This window comes from Nelumbo lutea, chromosome 5 (assembly GCF_056320005.1).
Source record: "Nelumbo lutea isolate HS-2025 chromosome 5, American lotus-T2T, whole genome shotgun sequence".
NCBI classification, from domain to species: Eukaryota; Viridiplantae; Streptophyta; class Magnoliopsida; order Proteales; family Nelumbonaceae; genus Nelumbo; species Nelumbo lutea.
The window spans coordinates 59,238,498-59,265,693 of NC_142688.1; the positions used below are offsets into that span (position 1 = coordinate 59,238,498).

The 27,196-nt window shown below is 43.3% G+C and overlaps 1 protein-coding gene and 1 non-coding gene across 2 annotated transcripts; one reads left to right on the forward strand and one right to left on the reverse strand.

Annotated features, from left to right (window-relative positions):
- Positions 1-20,915: 20,915 nt before the first annotated feature.
- Positions 20,916-26,084, reverse strand: LOC148852632 (uncharacterized). The gene is made up of 2 exons (XM_088947542.1): positions 25,988-26,084; positions 20,916-23,081 (listed from the first exon to the last, which is right to left on the reverse strand). The coding sequence occupies exon 2, from the start codon at positions 22,542-22,544 to the stop codon at positions 21,246-21,248; it is 1,299 nt and encodes a 432-aa protein (XP_088803668.1). The 5' UTR covers positions 22,545-23,081; positions 25,988-26,084; the 3' UTR covers positions 20,916-21,245.
- Positions 21,952-22,058, forward strand: LOC148852633 (small nucleolar RNA R71). The gene has a single exon (XR_016100111.1). It is a non-coding gene; the product is annotated as a small nucleolar RNA R71 (small nucleolar RNA).
- Positions 26,085-27,196: the final 1,112 nt, after the last annotated feature.

Below are 27,196 nucleotides of genomic sequence, written 5' to 3' on the forward strand. Positions count from 1 at the left end.
GGGAGCTAGGGGCGGCAACTCCTAGATGTTTCTTGAAGAGAAGGAGGGAGCACTCTAGAAGGTTCATGAGGGGTGTAATACACCCAATTCTAGAGACTTCAAGAAGGGGCAAGAGCCCCCTTGAAAAACTATATAAGGAGGCCTCTAGGAGGGGAGAAAGTTGTTCAATTGCTTGAGAGGAAGGCTCTCCCACTCTTAGAGGTTCGGCCACCTTGAGAGAAGAGAAGAGAAGAAGGCTAGGCACAAGGAAGAAGAAGAAGGGCTGAAGGAAGTTCAAGACAAGCAAGCTAGAAGAAGAAGGTGAGTTCGAATTGAGGGTTTGTGATTCAAAGATCTTTTGTAATAAATCATTTGTAGTTTCATTCTCTTTTGATTTGAATTCAGTTTCTTAGTTATATGTTCTTTCTTCTTTCTCCTTGTTTCCATTCTTCCTTGATGTATTTCAGCTTGTAAAATTTCAGTTCAGCAATCTAATTCTTTTTTATTCATTCAAATGGTCATGCATTGTATTTGAAGTTTCTTGAATAAGGGTGTGATTGTAGATTAATTCGGCCAACTAACCTTCAAAACTCATATCTGAATTCTCAGATCTGAGATTGCAAGATCTGAATTGCTTGAAAGAGAATTCAGATCTAAAATTTTCAGATTGGGCGAATTAATCTACAGCTTGGAATTCCTAGAGTGCTTGAGAGAGACTCTAGGAATTCAGATCTACTATTCAAGAACTGAATTGAGTGCAAGGTTAGAGATAACTTGCACAATTCAGTTGGTGATCAATTCAGATTTGAATTGATGCCTTAGAAGTGTTTGAAGAAATGCATGCATGAGGATTAGATTCTTGCTAGAGATAGAATAACCGTCACTCATGCATAGGATGAACATGCACTTGAGAGAGGCTGTTCATGACCTTGGGGTTTCACCAAACCAAGGCTCAATTATGATTCATTCGAATGATCCAAATTGATAGATTGCTGAATTCTGAGATTGACATTTACTGCTTACTCTTCTAACCTGAATTGAAGGCAATTGGACCAATGATTTAGATAGATTTTAATTTAGGATTTCTTAGCTTTCATTAGAGTTTTGATTTATTTGTTGATCAGATAAGAAATGTTCAATTTAGTATTGGTAATTGTTTCCTAAATCCTCGTGGGAACGATACTTCACTCACTACATTATTACTTGAACGGCTAGTGCACTTGCTAGTGTCACAATGAGCCACACATCACCAAATTTAGAGAGATCCTACGCGGCTTTGTTTGTTACTTCATCAGACAGATTTTGAGGTCCGAGAACTCTGAGGCCGATGCCTTGTATCGATTAGCCAACACAAGCAGTAACACCATGCAGACCATGTATATAGATAACTTACCTCAGCCTAGCATTCTCGGGGGGCACAAGAGATCGCTCCCGTAGCACAAGCAGAACCAAACTGGATCAACCCACTCGTAAATTACCTGCTTCATGGGACCCAACTATAGACACTCCCCTGGAAGGATTTAGCGGCGAGGAGGTCAGACCTCTCGGACGAGTCATGGTACTCATAGAGGCCGACACGTGGCCAAATATCGCGAGGTTTGATCACACATTTTTGATGGTTGTGACTCCCTCTCCCTATAAGGCCATAGTAGGTCGACCCATTACGCACGTCTTACATGCAATAGCATCCACCTACTATCTAGCGATGAAGTTCCGAATGGACTATGGAGTAGGATTTGTGCGGGGTGACCAGTTCGAATCACGCAAGTGCTACGTAGTTGCTCTCAAGGGGAAAGCAAAGCTAGTGGCTGATGTCGAGCTCGAGTGACCAGCGGAATATGCCGACGAGCGAGCTACCCTAACAGAGGAGACAGTCCACATCTCGGTCTCAACCGATAACCCAACGAAGACTCTCCAGATCGGTGCTTCGATCAACGAGCCACTCCGCTCCCAGCTACTAAGTTTCTTACTCAAAAACATAGATTTTTTGCTTGGTCAATGGCAGAAATGCCCGGAATAGACTCCAAAATTCTAACTCATAAATTGAGCCATTAATTGGCAATAAAATTGAATGTTGTGTTGATGACATGGTCATGAAGACCCAATTTTCCACATTTTTGTTGTATAATTACAAAGTGTTTTTGAAATGTTATGAAAATACAACATGGGATTAAATCCAAACAAGTGTTTCTTTGGAGTTATCTCGGGTAAATTCCTAGGATATATAGTCAACCGGTGTGGCATAGAAGCCAATCTAGAAAAAATAAAGGCCATCCTAGATTTGAGACCAACCCACAAAATAAAAGAGGTTCAGAGGATGACTGGTCGAATAGCTACTTTATGTCCAAGTCGGCAGATCGCTGCCTACCCTTTTTCAAAGCCATGAAAAAGAGTAAGGACTTTGAGTGGACTGTAGAATGTTACACGACCTGAAAAGATACCTAGGTACCACCCCAGTTCTGATTCGACCCGAGGAAGGGGATGTATTAAAGTTGTACCTCTCCGCGAGTGACGAGGTGGTCAGCTAGGTACTAATCAAAGAAGTAGATCGTGTCCAACGACCCATCTACTATGTTAGTAAAGTTTTGTAGGACGCAGAAACTAGGTACCCGGAGATTGAGAAATTAGCGCATGCGCTAATCATAGCATCTCGGAAGCTTCGCCCATACTTCCTAGCCCGCACTACCATCGTCCTCACCAACAAGCCTTTGAGACAGATTATGCTCAAACCCTAGGTATCTAGCAAACTAACGAAGTGGCTTATTGAATTAAGCGAGTATGATATCTGGTATGAACCTCGAACGACAATCAAAAAGCCTTGGTCGATTTTGTGGCAGAATGCACATTCAGTACCGCAACTCCCGAGTTGGCCGAGCCCGAACACATGACAAAAGTTTCAACTAGTGCGGCACCGGTCCCTGTCAGAGTAGGTTCGAACTGGGATGAGGAGCCCTAGATTTTCCACGTTGACGGCTCATCCAACCAGCAAGGAAGCGGTGCAGGACTGATTCTGTATGGCCCAAGCGAGGTGAAGCTAGAATACACACTCTGGTTCGGATTCACGACATCACACAATGAAGCAGAGTACGAAGCATTGGTCACCGGGTTAAATCTAACAAGGGAAATAAAGGCAAAGCACATCATCGTATGCAGCGACTCACAGCTTGTAGTCAACCAAGTCACCGGTGAATATGAAGCCCGTGACCCCACTATGGCTACTTACTTGGCCAAATTTAGAGAGATCCTACGCAGCTTTGTTTCTTACTTCATCAGACAGATTCTGAGGTCCGAGAACTCTGAGGCCAATGCCTTGTATCGATTAGCCAACACAAGCAGTAACACCATGAAGACCATGTATATAGATAACTTACCTCAGCCTAGCATTCTCGGGGGGCAGAAGAGATAGCTCCCGTAGCACAAGCAGAACCAAGCTGGATCAACCCACTCATAAATTACCTGCTTCATGGGACCCTACCATAGACACTCCCCTGGTAGGATTTAGTGACGAGGAGGTCAGACCTCTCGGACGAGTCATGGTACTCATAGAGGCCGACACGTGGCCAAATATCGCGAGGTTTGATCACACATTTCTGATGGTTGTGACTCCCTCTCCCTATAAGGTCATAGTAGGTCGACCCATTACGAACGTCTTACATGCAATAGTATCCACCTACTATCTAGCGATGAAGTTCCGAATGGACTATGGAGTAGGATTTGTGCGGGGTGACCAGTTCGAATCACGCAAGTGCTATGTAGCTGCTCTCAAGGGGAAATCAAAGCTAGTGGCTGTTGTCGAGCTCGAGTGACCAGCGGAATATGCCGACGAGCGAGCTACCCCAACAGAGGAGACAGTCCACATCTCAGTCTCAACCGATAACCCAACAAAGACTCTCCAGATCGGTGCTTCGATCAACGAGCCGCTCCGCTCCCAGCTACTAAGTTTCTTACTCAAAAATTTAGATTTTTTGCTTGGTCTATGGCAGAAATGCCCGGAATAGACTCCACAATTCTAACTCATAAATTGAGCCATTAATTGGCAATAAAATTGAATGTTGTGTTGATGACATGGTCATGAATACCCAATTTTCCAAATTTTTGTTGAATAATTACAAAGTGTTTTTGAAATGTTATGAAAATACAACATGAGATTAAATCCAAACAAGTGTTTCTTTGGAGTTATCTCGGGTAAATTCCTAGGAGATATAGTCAACCGGAGTGGCATAGAAGCCAATCTAGAAAAAATAAAGGCCATCCTAAATATGAGACCACCCCACAAAATAAAAGAGGTTCAGAGGATGACTGGTCGAATAGCTACCTTATGTCCAAGTCGGCTGATCGCTGCCTACCCTTTTTCAAAGCCAAGAAAAAGAGTAAGGACTTTGAATGGACTGTAGAATGTTAGACGACCTGAAAAGATACCTAGGTACCACCCCTGTTCTGATTCGACACGAGGAAGGGGATGTATTAAAGTTGTACCTCTCCGTGAGTGACGAGCTGGTCAGCTAGGTACTAATCAAAGAAGTAGATCGTGTCCAACGACCCATCTACTATGTTAGTAAAGTTTTGTACGACGCAGAAACTAGGTACCCAGAGATTGAGAAATTAGCGTATGCGCTAATCATAGCATCTCGCAAGCTCCGCCCATACTTCCTATCCCACACTACCATCGTCCTCACCAACAAGCCTTTGAGACAGATTATGCTCAAACCCTAGGTATCTAGCAAACTGACGAAGTGGTTTATCGAATTAAGCGCATACGATATCTGGTATGAACCTCGAACGACAATCAAAAAGCCTTGGTCGATTTTATGGCAGAATGCACATTCAGTACCGCAACTCCCGAGTTGGCCGAGCTCGAACACATGACAAAATTTTCAACCAGTGCGGCACCGGTCCCTGCCAGAGTAGATTCGACCTGGGATGAGGAGCCCTTGATTCTCCACGTTGACGGCTCATCCAACCAGCAAGGAAGCGGTGCAGCACTGATTCTGTATGGCCCAAGTGAGGTGAAGCTAGAATACACACTCTGGTTCGGATTCACGACATCAAACAATGAAGCAGAGTATGAAGCATTGGTCACCGGGTTAATCCTAACAAGGGAAATAATGGCAAAGCACATCATTGTATGCAGCGACTCACCGCTTGTAGTCAACCCAGTCACCGGTGAATATGAAGCCCGAGACCCCACTATGGCTACTTACTTGGCCAAAGTTAGAGAGATCCTACGCGGCTTTGTTTCTTACTTCATCAGTCAGATTTTGAGGTCCGAGAACTCTGAGGCGGATGCCTTGTATCGATTAGCCAACACAAGCAGTAACACCATACAGACCATGTATATAGATAACTTACCTCAGCCTAGCATTCTCGGGGGGCAGAAGAGATCGCTCCCGTAGCACAAGCAGAACCAAGCTGGATCAACCCACTCGTAAATTACCTGCTTCATGGGACCCTACCATAGACATTCCCTGGTAGGATTTAGCGGCGAGGAGGTCAGACCTCTCGGACGAGTCATGGTACTCATAGAGGCCGACACGTGGCCAAATATCGCGAGGTTTGATCACACATTTCTGATGGTAGTGACTCCCTCTCCCTATAAGGCCATAGTAGGTCAACCCATTACGCACGTCTTACATGCAATAGTATCCACCTACTATCTAGCGATGAAGTTCCCAATGGACTATGGAGTAGGATTTGTGCGGGGTGACCAGTTCGAATCACGCAAGTGCTATGTAGCTGCTCTCAAGGGGAAAGCGAAGCTAGTGGCTGATGTCGAGGTCGAGTGACTAGCGGAATATGCCGACGAGCGAGCTACCTCAACAGAGGAGACAGTCCACATCTCGGTCTCAACCGATAACCGAACAAAGACTCTCCAGATCGGTGCTTCAATCAACGAGCCGCTCCGCTCCCAGCTACTAAGTTTCTTACTCAAAAACTTAGATTTTTTGCTTGGTCTATGGCAGAAATGCCCGGAATAGACTCCAAAATTCTAACTCATAAATTGAGCCATTAATTGGCAGTAAAATTGAATGTTGTGTTGATGACATGGTCATGAAGACCCAATTTTCCACATTTTTGTTGAATAATTACAAAGTGTTTTTGAAATGTTATGAAAATACAACATGAGATTAAATCCAAACAAGTGTTTCTTGGAGTTATCTCGGGTAAATTCCTAGGATATATAGTCAACCGGTGTGGCATAGAAACCAATCTAGAAACAATAAAGGCCATCCTAGATATGAGACCACCCCACAAAATAAAAGAGGTTCAGAGGATGACTGGTCGAATAGCTAGTTTATGTCCAAGTCGGCAGATCGCTGCCTACCCTTTTTCAAAGCCATGAAAAAGAGTTAGGACTTTGAATGGACTGTAGAATGTTAGACGACCTGAAAAGATACCTAGGTACCACCCCAGTTCTGATTCGACCCGAGGAAGGGGATGTATTAAAGTTGTACCTCTCCGCGAGTGACGAGGTGGTCAGCAAGGTACTAATCAAAGAAGTAGATCGTGTCCAACGACCTATCTACTATGTTAGTAAAGTATTGTAGGACGCAGAAACTAGGTACCTGGAGATTGAGAAATTAGCGTATGCGCTAATCATAGCATCTTGAAAGCTCCGCCCATACTTCCTAGCCCACACTACCATCGTCCTCACCAACAAGCCTTTGAGACAGATTATGCTCAAACCCTAGGTATCTAGCAAACTGACGAATTGGTTTATCGAATTAAGCGAGTACGATATCTGGTATGAACCTCGAACGACAATCAAAAAGCATTGGTCGATTTTGTGGCAGAATGCACATTCAGTACCGCAACTCACGAGTTGGCCAAGCTCGAACACATGACAAAAGTTTCAACCAGTGCGGCATCGGTCCCTGTCAGAGTAGGTTCGACCCGGGATGAGGAGCCCTAGATTCTCCACGTTGACGGCTCATCCAACCAGCAAGGAAGCGGTGCAGCACTGATTCTGTATGGCCCCAGCGAGGTGAAGCTAGAATACACACTCTGGTTCGGATTCACGACATAAAACAATGAAGCAGAGTATGAAGGATTGGTCACCGGGTTAAACCTAACAAGGGAAATAATGGCAAAGCACATCATTGTATGCAGCGACTCACAGCTTGTAGTCAACCAAGTCACTGGTGAATATGAATCCCGTGACCCCACTATGGCTGCTTACTTGGCCAAAGTTAGAGAGATCCTACGCGGCTTTGTTTCTTACTTCATCAGACAGATTCTGAGGTCCAAGAACTCTGAGGCCGATGCCATGTATCGATTAGCCAACACAAGCAGTAACACCATGCAGACCATGTATGTAGATAACTTACCTCAGCCTAGCATTCTCGGGGGGCAGAATAGATCGCTCCCGTAGCACAAGCAGAACCAAGCTGGATCAACCCACTCGTAAATTACCTGCATCCTGGGACCCTACCATAGACACTCCCCTGGTAGGATTTAGCGGCGAGGAGGTCAGACCTCTCGGGCGAGTCATGGTACTCATAGAGGCCGACACGTGGCCAAATATCGCGAGGTTTGATCACACATTTTTGATGGTTGTGACTCCCTCTCCCTATAAGGCCATAGTAGGTCGACCCATTACGCACGTCATACATGAAATAGTATCCACCTACTATCTAGCGATGAAGTTCCGAATGGACTATGGAGTAGGATTTGTGTGGGGTGACCAGTTCGAATCACGCAAGTGCTACGTAGCTGCTCTCAAGGGGAAAGCAAAGCTAGTGGCTGATGTCGAGCTCGAGTGACCAGCGGAATATGCCGACGACCGAGCTACCCCAACAGAGGAGACAGTCCACATCTTGGTCTCAACTGATAACCCAACAAAGACTCTCCAGATCGGTGCTTCGATCAACGAGCCGCTCCGCTCCCAGCTACTATGTTTCTTACTCAAAAACTTAGATTTTTTGCTTGGTCTATGGCAGAAATGCCCGGAATAGATTCCAAAATTCTAACTCATAAATTGAGCCATTAATTGGCAATAAAATTGAATGTTGTGTTGATGACATGGTCATGAAGACCCAATTTTCCACATTTTTGTTGAATAATTACAAAGTGTTTTTGAAATGTTATGAAAATACAACATGAGATTAAATCCAAACAAGTGTTTCTTTGGAGTTATCTCTGGTAAATTCCTAGGATATATAGTCAACCGGTGTGGCATAGAAGCCAATCTAGAAAAAATAAAGGCCATCCTAGATATGAGACCACCCCACAAAATAAAAGAGGTTCAGAGGATGACTGGTCGAATAGCTACTTTATGTCCAAGTCGGCAGATCGCTGCCTACCCTTTTTCAAAGCCATGAAAAAGATTAAGGACTTTGAATGGACTGTAGAATGTTAGACGAACTGAAAAGATACCTAGGTACCACCCCAGTTCTGATTCGACCCGAGGAAGGGGATGTATTAAAGTTGTTCCTCTCCGCGAGTGACGAGGTGGTCAGCTAGGTACTAATCAAAGAAGTAGATCGTGTCCAACGACCCATCTACTATGTTAGTAAAGTTTTGTAGGATGCAGAAACTAGGTACCCAGAGATTGAGAAATTAGCGTATGCACTAATCATAGCATCTCGCAAGCTTCGTCCATACATCCTATCCCGCACTACCATCGTCCTCACCAACAAGCCTTTGAGACAGATTATGCTCAAACCCTAGGTATCTAGCAAACTGACGAAGTGGTTTATCGAATTAAGCGAGTACGATATCTGGTATGAACCTCGAACGACAATCAAAAAGCCTTGGTCGATTTTGTGGCAGAATGCACATTCAGTACCGCAACTCCCGAGTTGGCCGAGCTCGAACACATGACAAAAGTTTCAACCAGTGCGGCACCGGTCCCTGTCAGAGTAGGTTCGACCTGGGATGAGGAGCCCTAGATTCTCCACGATGACGGCTCATCCAACCAGCAAGGAAGCGGTGCAGGACTGATTCTGTATGGCCCAAGCGAGGTGAAGCTAGAATACACACTCTGGTTCAGATTCACGACATCAAATAATGAAGCAGAGTACGAAGCATTGGTCACCGGGTTAAACCTAACAAGGGAAATAAAGGCAAAGCACATCATTGTATGCAGCGACTCACAGCTTGTAGTCAACCAAGTCACCGGTGAATATGAATCCCGTGACCCCACTATGGCTTACTTACTTGGCCAAAGTTAGAGAGATCCTACGCGGCTTTGTTTCTTACTTCATCAGGCAGATTTTGAGGTCCGAGAACTCTGAAATGGATGCCTTGTATCGATTAGCCAACACAAGCAGTAACACCATGCAGACCATGTATATAGATAACTTACCTCAGCCTAGCATTCTCGGGGGGCAGAAGAGATCGCTCCCGTAGCACAAGCAGAACCAAGCTGGATCAACCCACTCGTAAATTACCTGTTTCATGGGACCCTACCATAGACACTCCCCTGGTAGGATATAATGGCGAGGAGGTCAGACCTCTCGAACGAGTCATGGTACTCATAGAGGCCGACACGTGGCCAAATATCGTGAGGTTTGATCACACATTTCTGATGGTTGTGTCTCCCTCACCCTATAAGGCCATAGTAGGTCGACCCATTACGCACGTCTTACATGCAATAGTATCCACCTACTATCTAGCGATGAAGTTCCCAATGGACTATGGAGTAGGATTTGTGCGGGGTGACCAGTTCGAATCACGCAAGTGCTACGTAGCTGCTTTCAAGGGGAAAGCAAAGCTAGTGGCTGATGTCGAGCTCGAGAGACCAGCGGAATATGCCGACGAGCGAGCTACCCCAACAGAGGAGACAGTCCACATCTCGGTCTCAACCGATAACCCAACAAAGACTCTCCAGATCGGTGCTTCGATCAACGAGCCGCTCCGCTCCCAGCTACTAAGTTTCTTACTCAAAAACTTAGATTTTTTGCTTGGTCTATGGCAGAAATGCCCGGAATAGACTCCAAAATTATAACTCATAAATTGAGCCATTAATTGGCAATAAAATTGAATGTTGTGTTGATGACATGGTCATGAAGACCCAATTTTCCACATTTTTGTTGAATAATTACAAAGTGTTTTTGAAATGTTATGAAAATACAACATGAGATTAAATCCAAACAAGTGTTTCTTTGGAGTTATCTCTGGTAAATTCCTAGGATATATAGTCAACCGGTGTGGCATAGAAGCCAATCTAGAAAAAATAAAGGCCATCCTAGATATGAGACCACCCCACAAAATAAAAGAGGTTCAGAGGATGACTGGTCGAATAGCTACTTTATGTCCAAGTCGGCAGATCGCTGCCTACCCTTTTTCAAAGCCATGAAAAAGATTAAGGACTTTGAATGGACTGTAGAATGTTAGACGAACTGAAAAGATACCTAGGTACCACCCCAGTTCTGATTCGACCCGAGGAAGGGGATGTATTAAAGTTGTTCCTCTCCGCGAGTGACGAGGTGGTCAGCTAGGTACTAATCAAAGAAGTAGATCGTGTCCAACGACCCATCTACTATGTTAGTAAAGTTTTGTAGGATGCAGAAACTAGGTACCCAGAGATTGAGAAATTAGCGTATGCACTAATCATAGCATCTCGCAAGCTTCGTCCATACATCCTATCCCGCACTACCATCGTCCTCACCAACAAGCCTTTGAGACAGATTATGCTCAAACCCTAGGTATCTAGCAAACTGACGAAGTGGTTTATCGAATTAAGCAAGTACGATATCTGGTATGAACCTCGAACGACAATCAAAAAGCCTTGGTCGATTTTGTGGCAGAATGCACATTCAGTACCGCAACTCCCGAGTTGGCCGAGCTCGAACACATGACAAAAGTTTCAACCAGTGCGGCACCGGTCCCTGTCAGAGTAGGTTCGACCTGGGATGAGGAGCCCTAGATTCTCCACGATGACGGCTCATCCAACCAGCAAGGAAGCGGTGCAGGACTGATTCTGTATGGCCCAAGCGAGGTGAAGCTAGAATACACACTCTGGTTCAGATTCACGACATCAAATAATGAAGCAGAGTACGAAGCATTGGTCACCGGGTTAAACCTAACAAGGGAAATAAAGGCAAAGCACATCATTGTATGCAGCGACTCACAGCTTGTAGTCAACCAAGTCACCGGTGAATATGAATCCCGTGACCCCACTATGGCTGCTTACTTGGCCAAAGTTAGAGAGATCCTACGCGGCTTTGTTTCTTACTTCATCAGGCAGATTCTGAGGTCCAAGAACTCTGAGGCCGATGCCATGTATCGATTAGCCAACACAAGCAGTAACACCATGCAGACCATGTATGTAGATAACTTACCTCAGCCTAGCATTCTCGGGGGGCAGAATAGATCGCTCCCGTAGCACAAGCAGAACCAAGCTGGATCAACCCACTCGTAAATTACCTGCATCCTGGGACCCTACCATAGACACTCCCCTGGTAGGATTTAGCGGCGAGGAGGTCAGACCTCTCGGGCGAGTCATGGTACTCATAGAGGCCGACACGTGGCCAAATATCGCGAGGTTTGATCACACATTTTTGATGGTTGTGACTCCCTCTCCCTATAAGGCCATAGTAGGTCGACCCATTACGCACGTCATACATGAAATAGTATCCACCTACTATCTAGCGATGAAGTTCCGAATGGACTATGGAGTAGGATTTGTGTGGGGTGACCAGTTCGAATCACGCAAGTGCTACGTAGCTGCTCTCAAGGGGAAAGCAAAGCTAGTGGCTGATGTCGAGCTCGAGTGACCAGCGGAATATGCCGACGACCGAGCTACCCCAACAGAGGAGACAGTCCACATCTTGGTCTCAACTGATAACCCAACAACGACTCTCCAGATCGGTGCTTCGATCAACGAGCCGCTCCGCTCCCAGCTACTAAGTTTCTTACTCAAAAACTTAGATTTTTTGCTTGGTCTATGGCAGAAATGCCCGGAATAGATTCCAAAATTCTAACTCATAAATTGAGCCATTAATTGGCAATAAAATTGAATGTTGTGTTGATGACATGGTCATGAAGACCCAATTTTCCACATTTTTGTTGAATAATTACAAAGTGTTTTTGAAATGTTATGAAAATACAACATGAGATTAAATCCAAACAAGTGTTTCTTTGGAGTTATCTCTGGTAAATTCCTAGGATATATAGTCAACCGGTGTGGCATAGAAGCCAATCTAGAAAAAATAAAGGCCATCCTAGATATGAGACCACCCCACAAAATAAAAGAGGTTCAGAGGATGACTGGTCGAATAGCTACTTTATGTCCAAGTCGGCAGATCGCTGCCTACCCTTTTTCAAAGCCATGAAAAAGATTAAGGACTTTGAATGGACTGTAGAATGTTAGACGAACTGAAAAGATACCTAGGTACCACCCCAGTTTTGATTCGACCCGAGGAAGGGGATGTATTAAAGTTGTTCCTCTCCGCGAGTGACGAGGTGGTCAGCTAGGTACTAATCAAAGAAGTAGATCGTGTCCAATGACCCATCTACTATGTTAGTAAAGTTTTGTAGGATGCAGAAACTAGGTACCCAGAGATTGAGAAATTAGCGTATGCACTAATCATAGCATCTCGCAAGCTTCGTCCATACATCCTATCCCGCACTACCATCGTCCTCACCAACAAGCCTTTGAGACAGATTATGCTCAAACCCTAGGTATCTAGCAAACTGACGAAGTGGTTTATCGAATTAAGCGAGTACGATATCTGGTATGAACCTCGAACGACAATCAAAAAGCCTTGGTCGATTTTGTGGCAGAATGCACATTCAGTACCGCAACTCCCGAGTTGGCCGAGCTCGAACACATGACAAAAGTTTCAACCAGTGCGGCACCGGTCCCTGTCAGAGTAGGTTCGACCTGGGATGAGGAGCCCTAGATTCTCCACGATGACGGCTCATCCAACCAGCAAGGAAGCGGTGCAGGACTGATTCTGTATGGCCCAAGCGAGGTGAAGCTAGAATACACACTCTGGTTCAGATTCACGACATCAAACAATGAAGCAGAGTACGAAGCATTGGTCACCGGGTTAAACCTAACAAGGGAAATAAAGGCAAAGCACATCATTGTATGCAGCGACTCACAGCTTGTAGTCAACCAAGTCACCGGTGAATATGAATCCCGTGACCCCACTATGGCTGCTTACTTGGCCAAAGTTAGAGAGATCCTACGCGGCTTTGTTTCTTACTTCATCAGACAGATTCTGAGGTCCAAGAACTCTGAGGCCGATGCCATGTATCGATTAGCCAACACAAGCAGTAACACCATGCAGACCATGTATGTAGATAACTTACCTCAGCCTAGCATTCTCGGGGGGCAGAATAGATCGCTCCCGTAGCACAAGCAGAACCAAGCTGGATCAACCCACTCGTAAATTACCTGCATCCTGGGACCCTACCATAGACACTCCCCTGGTAGGATTTAGCGGCGAGGAGGTCAGACCTCTCGGGCGAGTCATGGTACTCATAGAGGCCGACACGTGGCCAAATATCGCGAGGTTTGATCACACATTTTTGATGGTTGTGACTCCCTCTCCCTATAAGGCCATAGTAGGTCGACCCATTACGCACGTCATACATGAAATAGTATCCACCTACTATCTAGCGATGAAGTTCCGAATGGACTATGGAGTAGGATTTGTGTGGGGTGACCAGTTCGAATCACGCAAGTGCTACGTAGCTGCTCTCAAGGGGAAAGCAAAGCTAGTGGCTGATGTCGAGCTCGAGTGACCAGCGGAATATGCCGACGACCGAGCTACCCCAACAGAGGAGACAGTCCACATCTTGGTCTCAACTGATAACCCAACAAAGACTCTCCAGATCGGTGCTTCGATCAACGAGCCGCTCCGCTCCCAGCTACTAAGTTTCTTACTCAAAAACTTAGATTTTTTGCTTGGTCTATGGCAGAAATGCCCGGAATAGATTCCAAAATTCTAACTCATAAATTGAGCCATTAATTGGCAATAAAATTGAATGTTGTGTTGATGACATGGTCATGAAGACCCAATTTTCCACATTTTTGTTGAATAATTACAAAGTGTTTTTGCAATGTTATGAAAATACAACATGAGATTAAATCCAAACAAGTGTTTCTTTGGAGTTATCTCGGGTAAATTCCTAGGATATATAGTCAACCGGTGTGGCATAGAAGCCAATTTAGAAAAAATAAAGGCCATCCTAGATATGAGACCACCCCTCAAAATAAAAGAGGTTCAGAGGATGACTGGTCGAATAGCTAGTTTATGTCCAAGTCGGTAGATCGCTGCCAACCCTTTTTCAAAGCCATGAAAAAGAGTAAGGACTTTGAATGGACTGTAGAATGTTAGACGAACTGAAAAGATACCTAGGTACCACCCCAGTTCTGATTCGACCCGAGGAAGGGGATGTATTAATGTTGTACCTCTCCGCGAGTGATGAGGTGGTCAGCTAGGTACTAATCAAAGAAGTAGATCGTGTCCAACGACCCATCTACTATGTTAGTAAAGTTTTGTAGGACGCAGAAACTAGGTACCCAGAGATTGAGAAATTAGCGTATGCGCTAATCATAGCATCTCGCAAGCTTCGTCCATACATCCTATCCCGCACTACCATCGTCCTCACCAACAAGCCTTTGAGACAGATTATGCTCAAACCCTAGGTATCTAGCAAACTGACGAAGTGGTTTATCGAATTAAGCGAGTACGATATCTGGTATGAACCTCGAACGACAATCAAAAAGCCTTGGTCGATTTTGTGGCAGAATGCACATTCAGTACCGCAACTCCCGAGTTGGCCGAGCTCGAACACATGACAAAAGTTTCAACCAGTGCGGCACCGGTCCCTGTCAGAGTAGGTTCGACCTGGGATGAGGAGCCTTAGATTCTCCACGTTGACGGCTCATCCAACCAGAAAGGAAGCGGTGCAGGACTGATTCTGTATGACCCAAGCGAGGTGAAGGTAGAATACACACTCTGGTTCGGAAACACGACATCAAACAATGAAGCAGAGTACGAAGCTTTGGTCACCGGGTTAAACCTAACAAGGGATATAAAGGCAAAGCACATCATTGTATGCAGCGACTCACAGCTTGTAGTCAACCAAGTCACCGGTGAATATGAAGCCCGTGACCCCACTATGGCTGCTTACTTGACCAAAGTTAGAGAGATCCTACGCGGCTTTGTTTCTTACTTCATCAGACAGATTCTGAGGTCCGAGAACTCTGAGGCCGATGCCTTGTATCGATTAGCCAACACAAGCAGTAACACCATGCAGACCATGTATATAGATAACTTACCTCAGCCTAGCATTCTCGGGGGGCACAAGAGATCGCTCCCGTAGCACAAGCCGAACGAAGCTGGATCAACCCACACGTAAATTACCTGCTTTATGGGACCCTACCATAGACACTCCCCTGGTAGGATTTAGCGGCGAGGAGGTCAGACCTCTCGGACGAGTCATGGTACTCATAGAGGCCGACACGTGGCCAAATATCACGAGGTTTGATCACACATTTCTGATGGTGGTGATTCCCTCTCCCTATAAGGCCATAGTAGGTCGACCCATTACGCACGTCTTACATGCAATAGTATCCACCTACTATCTAGCGATGAAGTTCCCAATGTACTATGGAGTAGGATTTGTGCGGGGTGACCAGTTCGAATCACGCAAGTGCTACGTAGCTGCTCTCAAGGGGAAAGCAAAGCTAGTGGCTGATGTCGAGCTCGAGTGACCAGCGGATTATGCCGACGAGCGAGCTACCCCAACAGAGGAGACAGTCCACATCTCGGTCACAACCGATAACCCAACAAAGACTCTCCAGATCGATGCTTCGATCAACGAGCCACTCCGCTCCCAGCTACTAAGTTTCTTACTCAAAAACTTAGATTTTTTGCTTGGTCTATCGCAGAAATGCCCAGAATAGACTCCAAAATTCTAACTCATAAATTGAGCCATTAATTGGAAATAAAATTGAATGTTGTGTTGATGACATGGTCATGAAGACCCAATTTTCCACATTTTTGTTGAATAATTACAAAGTGTTTTTGAAATGTTATGAAAATACAACATGAGATTAAATCCAAACAAGTGTTTCTTTGGAGTTATCTCGGGTAAATTCCTAGGATATATAGTCAACCGGTGTGGCATAGAAGCCAATGTAGAAAAAATAAAGGCCATCCTAGATATGAGACCACCCCACAAAATAAAAGAGGTTCAGAGGATGACTGGTCGAATAGCTACTTTATGTCCAAGTCGGCAGATCGCTGCCTACCCTTTTTCAAAGCCATGAAAAAGAGTAAGGACTTTGAATGGACTGTAGAATGTTAGACGACCTGAAAAGATACCTCGGTACCACCCCAGTTCTGATTCGACCCGAGGAAGGGGATGTATTAATGTTGTACCTCTCCGCGAGTGACGAGGTGGTCAGCTAGGTACTAATCAAAGAAGTAGATCGTGTCCAACGACCCATCTACTATGTTAGTAAAGTTTTGTAGGACGCAGAAACTAGGTACCCGGAGATTGAGAAATTAGCGTATGCGCTAATCATAGCATCTCGGAAACTTCTCCCATACTTCCTAGCCCGCACTACCATCGTCCTCACCAACAAGCCTTTGAGACAGATTATGCTCAAACCCTAGGTATCTAGCAAACTGACGAAGTGGTTTATCGAATTAAGCGAGTACGATATCTGGTATGAACCTCGAACGACAATCAAAAAGCCTTGGTCGATTTTGTGGCAGAATGCACAATCAGTACCGCAACTCCCGAGTTGGCCGAGCTCGAACACATGACAAAAGTTTCAACCAGTGCGGCACCGGTCCCTATCAGAGTAGGTTCGACCTGGGATGAGGAGCCTTAGATTCTCCACGTTGACGGCTCATCCAACCAGCAAGGAAGCGGTGCCGGACTGATTCTGTATGGCCCTAGCAAGGTGAAGCTAGAATACACACTCTGGTTCGGATTCACGACATCAAACAATGAAGCAGAGTACGAAGCATTGGTCACCGGGTTAAAACTAAAAAGGGAAATAAAGGCAAAGCACATCATTGTATGCAGCAACTCACAGCTTGTAGTCAACCAAGTCACCGGTGAATATGAAGCCCGTGACCCCACTATGGCTGCTTACTTGACCAAAGTTAGAGAGATCCTACGCGGCTTTGTTTCTTACTTCATCAGACAGATTCTGAGGTCCGAGAACTCTGAGGCCGATGCCTTGTATCGATTAGCCAACACAAGCAGTAACACCAAGCAAACCATGTATATAGATAACTTACCTCAGCCTAGCATTCTCGGGGGGCAGAAGAGATCGCTCCCGTAGCACAAGCAGAACCAAGCTGCATCAACCCACTCGTAAATTACCTGCTTCATGGGACCCTACCATAGACAATCCCCTGGTAGGATTTAGCGACGAGGAGGTCAGACCTCTCGGACGAGTCATGGTACTCATAGAGGCCGACACGTGGCCAAATATCGCGAGGTTTGATCACACATTTCTGATGGTTGTGAATCCCTCTCCCTATAAGGCCATAGTAGGTCGACCCATTACACACGTCTTACATGCAATAGTATCCACCTACTATCTAGCGATGAAGTTCCGAATGGACTATGGAATAGGATTTGTGTGGGGTGACCAGTTCGAATCACGCAAGTGCTACGTAGCTGCTCTCAAGGGGAAAGCAAAGCTAGTGGATGATGTCGAGCTCGAGTGACCAGCGGAATATGCCGACGAGCGAGCTACCCCAACAGAGGAGACAGTCCACATCTCGGTCTCAACCGATAGCCCAACAAAGGCTCTCCAGAATGGTGCTTCGATCAACGAGCCGCTCTGCTCCCAGCTACTAAGTTTCTTACTCAAAAACATAGATTTTTTGCTTGGTCTATGGCAAAAATGCCCGGAATAGACTCCAAAATTCTAACTCATAAATTGAGCCATTAATGGGCAATAAAATTGAAGGTTGTGTTGATGACTTGGTCATGAAGACCCAATTTTCCACATTTTTGTTGAATAATTACAAAGTGTTTTTGAAATGTTATGAAATTACAACATGAGATTAAATCCAAACAAGTGTTTCTTTGGAGTTATCTCGGGTAAATTCCTAGGATATATAGTCAACCGGTGTGGCATAGAAGCCAATTTAGAAAAAATAAAGGGCATCCTAGATATGAGACCACCCCACAAAATAAAAGAGGTTCAGAGGATGACTGGTCGAATAGCTACTTTATGTCCAAATCGGCAGATCGCTGCCTACCCTTTTTCAAAGCCATGAAAAAGAGTAAGGACTTTGAATGGACTGTAGAATGTTAGACGACCTGAAAAGATACCTAGGTACCACCCCAGTTCTGATTCGACCCGAGGAAGGGGATGTATTAAAGTTGTACCTCTCCGCGAGTGACGAGGTGGTCAGCTAGGTACTAATCAAAGAAGTAGATCGTGTCCAACGACCCATCTACTATGTTAGTAAAGTTTTGTAGGACGCAGAAACTAGGTACCCGGAGATTGAGAAATTAGCGTATGCGCTAATCATAGCATCTCGCAAGCTTCGTCCATACATCCTATCCAGCACTACCATCGTCCTCACCAACAAGCCTTTGAGACAGATTATGCTCAAACCCTAGGTATCTAGCAAACTGACGAAGTGGTTTATCGAATTAAGCGAGTACGATATCTGGTATGAACCTCGAACGACAATCAAAAAGCCTTGGTCGATTTTGTGGCAGAAAGCACATTCAGTACCGCAACTCCCGAGTTGGCCGAGCTCGAACACATGACAAAAGTTTCAACCAGTGCGGCACCGGTCCCTGTCAGAGTAGGTTCGACCTGGGATGAGGAGCCCTAGATTTTCCACGTTGACGGCTCATCCAACCAGCAAGGAAGCGGTGCAGGACTGATTCTGTATGGCCCAAGCGAGGTGAAGCTAGAATACACACTCTGGTTCGGATTCACGACATCAAACAATGAAGCAGAGTACGAAGCATTGGTCACCGGGTTAAATTTGCCCAATCTGAAATTTGCAGATCTGAATTCTCTTTCAAGCAATTCACATCTTGCAATCTCAGATCTGAGAATTCAGATCTGAGTTTTGAAGGTTAGTTGGCCGAATTGATCTTTAATCACACCCTTATTCAAGAAACTTCAAGTACAATGCATGACCATTTGAATGAATCAAAAAGAATTAGATTGCTGAACTGAAATTTTACAAGCTGAAATACATCAAGGAAGAATGGAAACAAGGAGAAAGAAGAAAGAACATATAACTAAGAAACTGAATTCAAATCAAAAGAGAATGAAACTACAAATGATTTATTACAAAAAATCTTTGAATCACAATCCCTCAATTCGAACTCACCTTCTTCTTCTAGCTTGCTTGTCTTGAACTTCCTTCAGTCCTTCTTCTTCTTCTTCCTTGCGCCTAGCCTTCTTCTCTTCTCTTCTCTCAAGGTGGCCGAACCTCTAAGAGTGGGAGAGCCTTTCTCTCAAGCAATTGAACCCCTTTCTCCCCTCCTAGAGGCCTCCTTATATAGTTTTTCAAGGGGGCTCTTGCCCCTTTTTGAAGCCTCTAGAATGGGGTGTATTACACCCCTCATGAACCTTCTAGAGTGCTCCCTCCTTCTCTTCAAGAAACTCCTAGAAGTTGCCGCCCCTAGCTCCCTTTGGGCTGCTATTTGGGCTACAACTTAGCTTGCTTTTGAGCTCATGTGGGCTACACTCTAGGCTGTTATTTGGGCTAAAAATGGGCCTTCCTTGCTGGGCCGAATTCTCCTCATAGCTAGGCTTTATTTTCTGGGGTTTTCTCAAGGAATTCACTTGCTCTTTTTGGGCCGAAGTGCTCTCTCTTGCTTCCACGACCGGGCTGGACTGAAATTGGTCTTTTTGAACCTTCTTTTCTTGCCTTTTTCCTTCCTTCTCTTGGATTGATTATCCCTGAACCTATTCTTAGCATTAAGCTAAATTAAGGCAAAAATTAATAAAACCGGCATAAAAATCCATGCTAAAGTCCTCAAAAATTATAGATAAATTGTAAGTTCATCAAATACCCCCACACTTAAGCTTTTGCTTGTCCTCAAGCAAAGACATCAGCCATAAACTTAACATTCCCCCCTTCTGTTCTCACCATTTACCTGGTGAACTTTTTAAGATAGAAATGCATTGAGTAGTCGGGGAACTTTTGTAAGTGCTCAACTCTTATTTTTGTAAATGACCATTTAAGATATGTATCAGATCCGAGGAAAGGAGAATATGAATTTCATCATAGTCTAGCCTTCACTCCTAATTCATATATAAATCAGCTCCTTAATTGTCAAGGTTAATAATCAACTTTCACTAAGTTTCACATCTGTAACTAAATCTCAATGAGAGTTCAACTTTAGAGTGCCCCTTTGAACCTCGGTTGTCACCACAATTACTTATTTCTAAGGGTGAGTGCATCTTATGCTCCTTCTCACCCTTTTCTTTTTTTTTTTTTTTTTTTTTTTTCCGGTGTGAGTGCATTTTATGCTCCATCTCACACTTTTCTCTCTCTTTTCTTTTCTTCCTTTTTTTTTTTTTTTTTTTTTTTTTTTGGTGTGAGTGCATCTTATGCTCCATCTCACACTGGTCACTTACTTGAGGTAGGACTCATGTTCTGAGCTGTTAGTTTTACTATTCAACTCAAAATAGCGGAGTCAATTTGGGCTTTTGTCCTTCTTTGCAATTATTGAACCTCAAGAATTAGCACTTCAGATATGCACTAGATCTCTTGACCATTAACAATGAAATCAAGGGCTTCCATACACATGAAGGAAGTTAGGGCTAGTCATGCTGAAAGGCATATTCAACTCCCCTTTTCTCATGCATATATCAAATTGGGTCATTCACAAGAATAAAAACTTAACAAGTACATCAGTCTCCCTCAACTCATTGAATTCCTTCTTAAAAAAAAATCATCAAATAAATAGTAATGAATTTGAGGGGTTCCAGTCTTTTTTTTGGTTATGTCATTGCCTGCATATGTGTGTTGGGGTGCATGGTTTCAGCCCCCATACCCTAGCCTCGGGCTCACTCCCCCACACTTAAGATGAACATTGTCCTCAATGTTCGTAGTGTTAGGCAGTAACAATAAAACTAGCAAGAGCATCAACAAGTAATAGGAGGTATTTAGAGGACTTCCCTGAAGATCATTCTTAAATTCTGCAATATGTTGTCGGTGGAAAACTTCTTCTGCTAGAAATCACTTGCAAACTAGAAGAGGAGATCAGTATCTTTATTCAATTAAATTCTAAGAAAAACTAACTAAACTTAAATGCTATGAAAAATAAAAACAAAAAGCAAGTAAGACAGTTTATGACTAAGTATCTGAATTGGGAATTCTCCCAACAGCCTCTTGTTCCCTTGGGTTTACCATGGTGTTACTAGGTAAGGTACCCGGAGCCCTTTCTGAAATCATCTGTGCCAGCTGCCCAACCTGAGTTTCCAAGTTCCTTATCGATGTTTCGTTTTTCTGAAATCTATTTTCCGCACTAGCTATGAACTTGGTCATCAGCTCCTCCAAGTTAGATTTCGGTTCCGGCTGATAGAAGTTTTGGTGGAAAGGCTTAGGTGCATGCTGATTCAGGTGGCCTCTCCATCCGGGGTTATGGGCATGATGGTACTGATTTCCTGGCTGTCTTGTAAAGTTGCCAACAAAGTCTACTTGTTCTGTGGACTGAAAAGTCTGACTGCCAACTTGGAATTCAGTGCTATCATGGCCTCCCCCACACTTATCATACTGTACATGCATAGCTGCCATCTGCATCTCATCAAATTTTTTGCTAAGTGCTCCTATTTGTGCAGAGAGAGCTGTGTATGTATCCACATTATGAAGGCCATGCTGCTTTCTAACTGGTGTCCTTTCTGAATGCCATTGGTAGTTATTGGCTGCCATCTCCTCGATGAGTGCATGGGCAACCTCGGGAGTCTTATTGTTTATGGAGCCCCCAGCTGCTGCATCTAAGATGGTCTTGTTTGAATCGGTCAGACCATTATAAAATGTTTGCACCTGCAGCCAAATCGGAAGGCCATGGTGAGGAACCCTCCTTAGTAGCTCTTTGTAACGTTCCCAGGACTCATAGAGAGATTCCCCTTCTTGCTGGAAAAATGTAGTGATGTCATTCCTCATTTTAGCAGTTTTAGAAGGGGGAAAATATTTAGAGAGAAAACGACTGGCCATTTCATCCCATGTGGCTATAGATCCTGCCGGTAATGAGTTCAACCAAGCTTTGGCTTTATCCTTCAAAGAAAATGGGAATAACCTCAGCCGGATGGCATCATCACTTACCCCATTGTGTTTGAAGGTGTCACAGATTTCCAAGAAGTTAGCAATATGGGCATTCGGATCCTCATGGGCCATACCACAAAACTGAACCGTATTTTGTATCATTTGGATTATGGCCGGTTTAATTTCGAAGTTATTGGCAGCAATAGTTGGCCTGATAATGCTGGAGACAGTCCCGGTGAGGGTAGGCTTGGCATAATCCATCATAGTTCTTTGTTCAGCCATTTCTTGTGCTTCTTGTCTGACTTGCTTAGCAGCTCTCAAACGGACACGGAGAGTCCGTTCAATCTCTGGGTCGTAAAGGATCTCTTCCAGTTCAGGTCTGCTTGTCATAAACTGTTAAAGTCAAAGCAATAAAAATGCCAATATTCACAAAAGAAAATAAATAACTAATCCTATTACAACTGAAAATGTAAAGTGAAGTATTGGAATATACAAACCTACATCCTAAAATAAATAAATGCAGCTAACTAAAAGCATATCAACATCTTATTCAATATACAAAATTCAGTAGCAATTTACAAACAGGTCTGAATTCAGTAATCTCTGAGTAGAACAACAGTTTACAAATTCCTCTTCTTTATATTGCTGAAATCAGGGACGGGATTTAATTACACAGATCTAAACTGCTGAGAGCTGAAATCTCAGTAGCCACTGAGAACAACAATAAATATAATAGCAGCTGCTGATAACAGTACAGTTGTGCTCAGGTCTGATTTCCATATTGGAAGGCTACTAAATATCAGATCTGAGCCCACTGTTTTGATGAGCTATGCATCACCAAACACCAGATGGAGTAGCCATACTAAAACTGAGCAATTCAGCAGGATAACCTACTGATATCAGCAATGAAACATGCTGTATACAGATCTGCACAAAACCAAAATCAATCAGTTAGTAAAAAAAAAAATCTGAAATCAGACCTGTATTCACCATGGTGTGGCTGCTGGGATCTTATTTTCTTTTTCTTTTCTTTTTCTATTTTTCTTTTCTTTTCTTTTTTTTTTTTTTTTTTTTTAAAGGAAGAAAACTAAAACAAAATACAGCAATGCAACCAAAATCTTTTTGGATGAGTGCAGGTCTGATTGATGAATGCAATTCAGATCTGAACTCATTTTGAGATTTATTTATTTATTTATTTATATATATATATATATTTTTTAGAACCAAAAGAAGAAGAGAAATTTGATTTGCATAAGCTACATTAAAACTGAAACTAAGGATGGAACAATCAAGTATCAAGAGAAGAAACATGGCTCCATCAATGTAGCCCTTGATGGAGTATACACTTATTGGAATGTAGTACACATGGCTGCACACACCCATTCAGATCTGCTAGACTTTCTATTCATGCACAGCTGAAATCAGAGCTATCTATCTTGAAAAAAAAATTTCAAAGATCAGCCCAGGACAATTCACAATGCCAATTTAGTAATGTTAATTGTAATACAAACCTGTTCAAAACCTGCCCTGGTTCAGTCTTGCTGTAGCAGGTCTGCTATAGTAGCCCTGCTATAGGTCTGAACTCTAATAGAAAAAATGGTGTGGAAGTGCCACTTTTCATGAAATCTCTTGAGGCATAAAAAATTCTCAGATTAAATATACTTTTCTTCAACCAAATCAGCTCAGATAGATCGAAGTACAAGTTATTTAATACAGCAAAGTATGCCCTGTATCCTGCTCTGTTCACAACCCCAGTTCAGATCTAGGTGATTGCAGATTCGAATTTTTTTTTTTTTTTTTTTTTTTTTAACCATGACTATCCAATTATTTTTGGGAGATAGCAGATTTTTTGTAGGGTGTATTGGGGTGAAGATAACCCCCAATTACCCTTTGAATTTACATCAGTTCAGGTCTGAGTTCAAGAGAACTCAGATCTGAACTGTTGCAGATCTGCTACAGCAGAACTCAGATCTGAACTCAAATCTGAGTTCTGATCCGAATCCTTGGTTTCCATGGTTCTTTCTCTTTCTTTTTTTTTTTTTCACTATCTAAATATATTTTTTTTTTCTTTTTGCAATGAAAGAAAAGAATAATAAAGGGCTGAGAACAGATATTTTTTTTTTCTGAGTATTGCAGTTCTGCTATAGCAGAGTTCAGGTCTGAACTCAAGTCTGAGTTCGGATCTGAAATCTCAATTGCCTTACCTTCAGTTATTTCTACCAAATTGCCTTTGAGGAGTAGCAGAAGTGTCCTAGGGTAAATTGGGGTGGTTATGACACCCAATTCCCCACAAAATTGCATCAGTTCAGGTCTGAGTTCAGAGGAACTCAGATCTGAACTGTTGCAAATCTGCTGTAGCAGAATTCAGATCTGAACTCAGATCTGAATTCTGATCCGAATTCTCATTTGCTCCTCTGGTTGTTCAAAAGATCTCCTTTTTTTTTTTCATTTTATATATATATATATATATATATATATATATATATATATATATTTGTAACGGAAAAGGAAATAAAATTCTGAAACACAAATAATTCTTTTCGGCTGAGTGCTGCAGATCTGAAATCTACTGATCTGAGTGCCGAATGCAACTCAGATCTGCAACACTCATGTTTATGTGAATTTTTTTTCTTTTTCTTTATTCTTTTTGAAAGGAACAACACCAAGATTGAATAGAAATCAAATATGCCTTTATTAAAATGAAACTGAAACCAGAAAAAGAGAGTAATCTACTTAAGAAAGAAGAAACATAACTACATGAGTACAGCAGTTGCAGTCCAAGCTGAAATGAAAAAGTTAGCAAATTAACCCAACTATGAATGCAATGCTGAATGAGATTAGATTAAGAATGCTCAATGTTTCCTAATATTGCTTCTCTAAATCCCCGGCAACGGCGCCAAAAACTTGATGTGTGGCTCATTGTGACACTAGCAAGTGCACTAGCCGTTCAAGTAATAAAGTAGTGAGTGAAGTATCGTTCCCACGAGGATTTAGGAAACAATTACCAATACCAAATTGAACATTTCTTATCTGATCAACAAATAAATCAAAACTCTAATGAAAGCTAAGAAATCCTAAATTAAAATCTATCTAAATCATTGGTCCAATTGCCTTCAATTCAGGTTAGAAGAGTAAGCAGTAAATGTCAATCTCAGAATTCAGCAATCTATCAATTTGGATCATTCGAATGAATCATGATTGAGCCTTGGTTTGGTGAAACCCCAAGGTCATGAACAGCCTCTCTCAAGCGCATGTTCATCCTATGCATGAGTGACGGTTCTTCTATCTCTAGCAAGAATCTAATCCCCATGCATGCATTTCTTCAAACACTTCTAAGGCATCAATTCAAATCTGAATTGATCACCAACTGAATTGTGCAAGTTATCTCTAACCTTGCACTCAATTCAGTTCTTGAATAGTAGATCTGAATTCTTAGAGTCTCTCTCAAGCACTCTAGGAATTCCAAGCTGTAGATTAATTCGCCCAATCTGAAATTTGCAGATCTGAATTCTCTTTCAAGCAATTCAGATCTTGCAATCTCAGATCTGAGAATTCAGATCTGAGTTTTGAAGGTTAGTTGGCCGAATTGATCTTTAATCACACCCTTATTCAAGAAACTTCAAGTACAATGCATGACCATTTGAATGAATAAAAAAGAATTAGATTGCTGAACTGAAATTTTACAAGCTGAAATACATCAAGGAAGAATGGAAACAAGGAGAAAGAAGAAAGAACATATAACTAAGAAACTGAATTCAAATCAAAAGAGAATGAAACTACAAATGATTTATTACAAAAAATCTTTGAATCACAATCCCTCAATTCGAACTCACCTTCTTCTTCTAGCTTGCTTGTCTTGAACTTCCTTCAGCCCTTCTTCTTCTTCTTCCTTGCGCCTAGCCTTCTTCTCTTCTCTTCTCTCAAGGTGGCCGAACCTCTAAGAGTTTTTGTCCAAGTCGGTAGATCGCAGCCAACCCTTTTTCAAAGCCATGAAAAAGAGTAAGGACTTTGAATGGACTGTAGAATGTTAGACGACCTGAAAAGATACCTAGGTACCACCCCAGTTCTGATTCGACCCGAGGAAGGGGATGTATTAATGTTGTACCTCTCCGCGAGTGACGAGGTGGTCAGCTCGGTACTAATCAAAGAAGTAGATCGTGTCCAACGACCCATCTACTATGTTAGTAATGTTTTGTAGGACGCAGAAACTAGGTACCCGGAGATTGAGAAATTAGCGTATGCGCTAATCATAGCATCTCGCAAGCTTCGTCCATACATCCTATCCCGCACTACCATCGTCCTCACCAACAAGCCTTTGAGACAGATTATGCTCAAACCCTAGGTATCTAGCAAACTGACGAAGTGGTTTATCGAATTAAGCGAGTACGATATCTGGTATGAACCTCGAACGACAATCAAAAAGCCTTGGTCGATTTTGTGGCAGAATGCACATTCAGTACCGCAACTCCCGAGTTGGCCGAGCTCGAACACATGACAAAAGTTTCAACCAGTGCGGCACCGGTCCCTGTCAGAGTAGGTTCAACCTGGGATGAGGAGCCTTAGATTCTCCACGTTGACGGCTCATCCAACCAGAAAGGAAGCGGTGCAGGACTGATTCTGTATGACCCAAGCGAGGTGAAGCTAGAATACACACTCTGGTTCGGAAACACGACATCAAACAATGAAGCAGAGTACGAAGCTTTGGTCACCGGGTTAAACCTAACAAGGGATATAAAGGCAAAGCACATCATTGTATGCAGCGACTCACAGCTTGTAGTCAACCAAGTCACCGGTGAATATGAAGCCCGTGACCCCACTATGGCTGCTTACTTTGCCAAAGTTAGAGAGATCCTACGCGGCTTTGTTTCTTACTTCATCAGACAGATTCTGAGGTCCGAGAACTCTGAGGCCGATGCCTTGTATCGATTAGCCAACACAAGCAGTAACACCATGCAGACCATGTATATAGATAACTTACCTCAGCCTAGCATTCTCGGGGGGCACAAGAGATCGCTCCCGTAGCACAAGCCGAACGAAGCTGG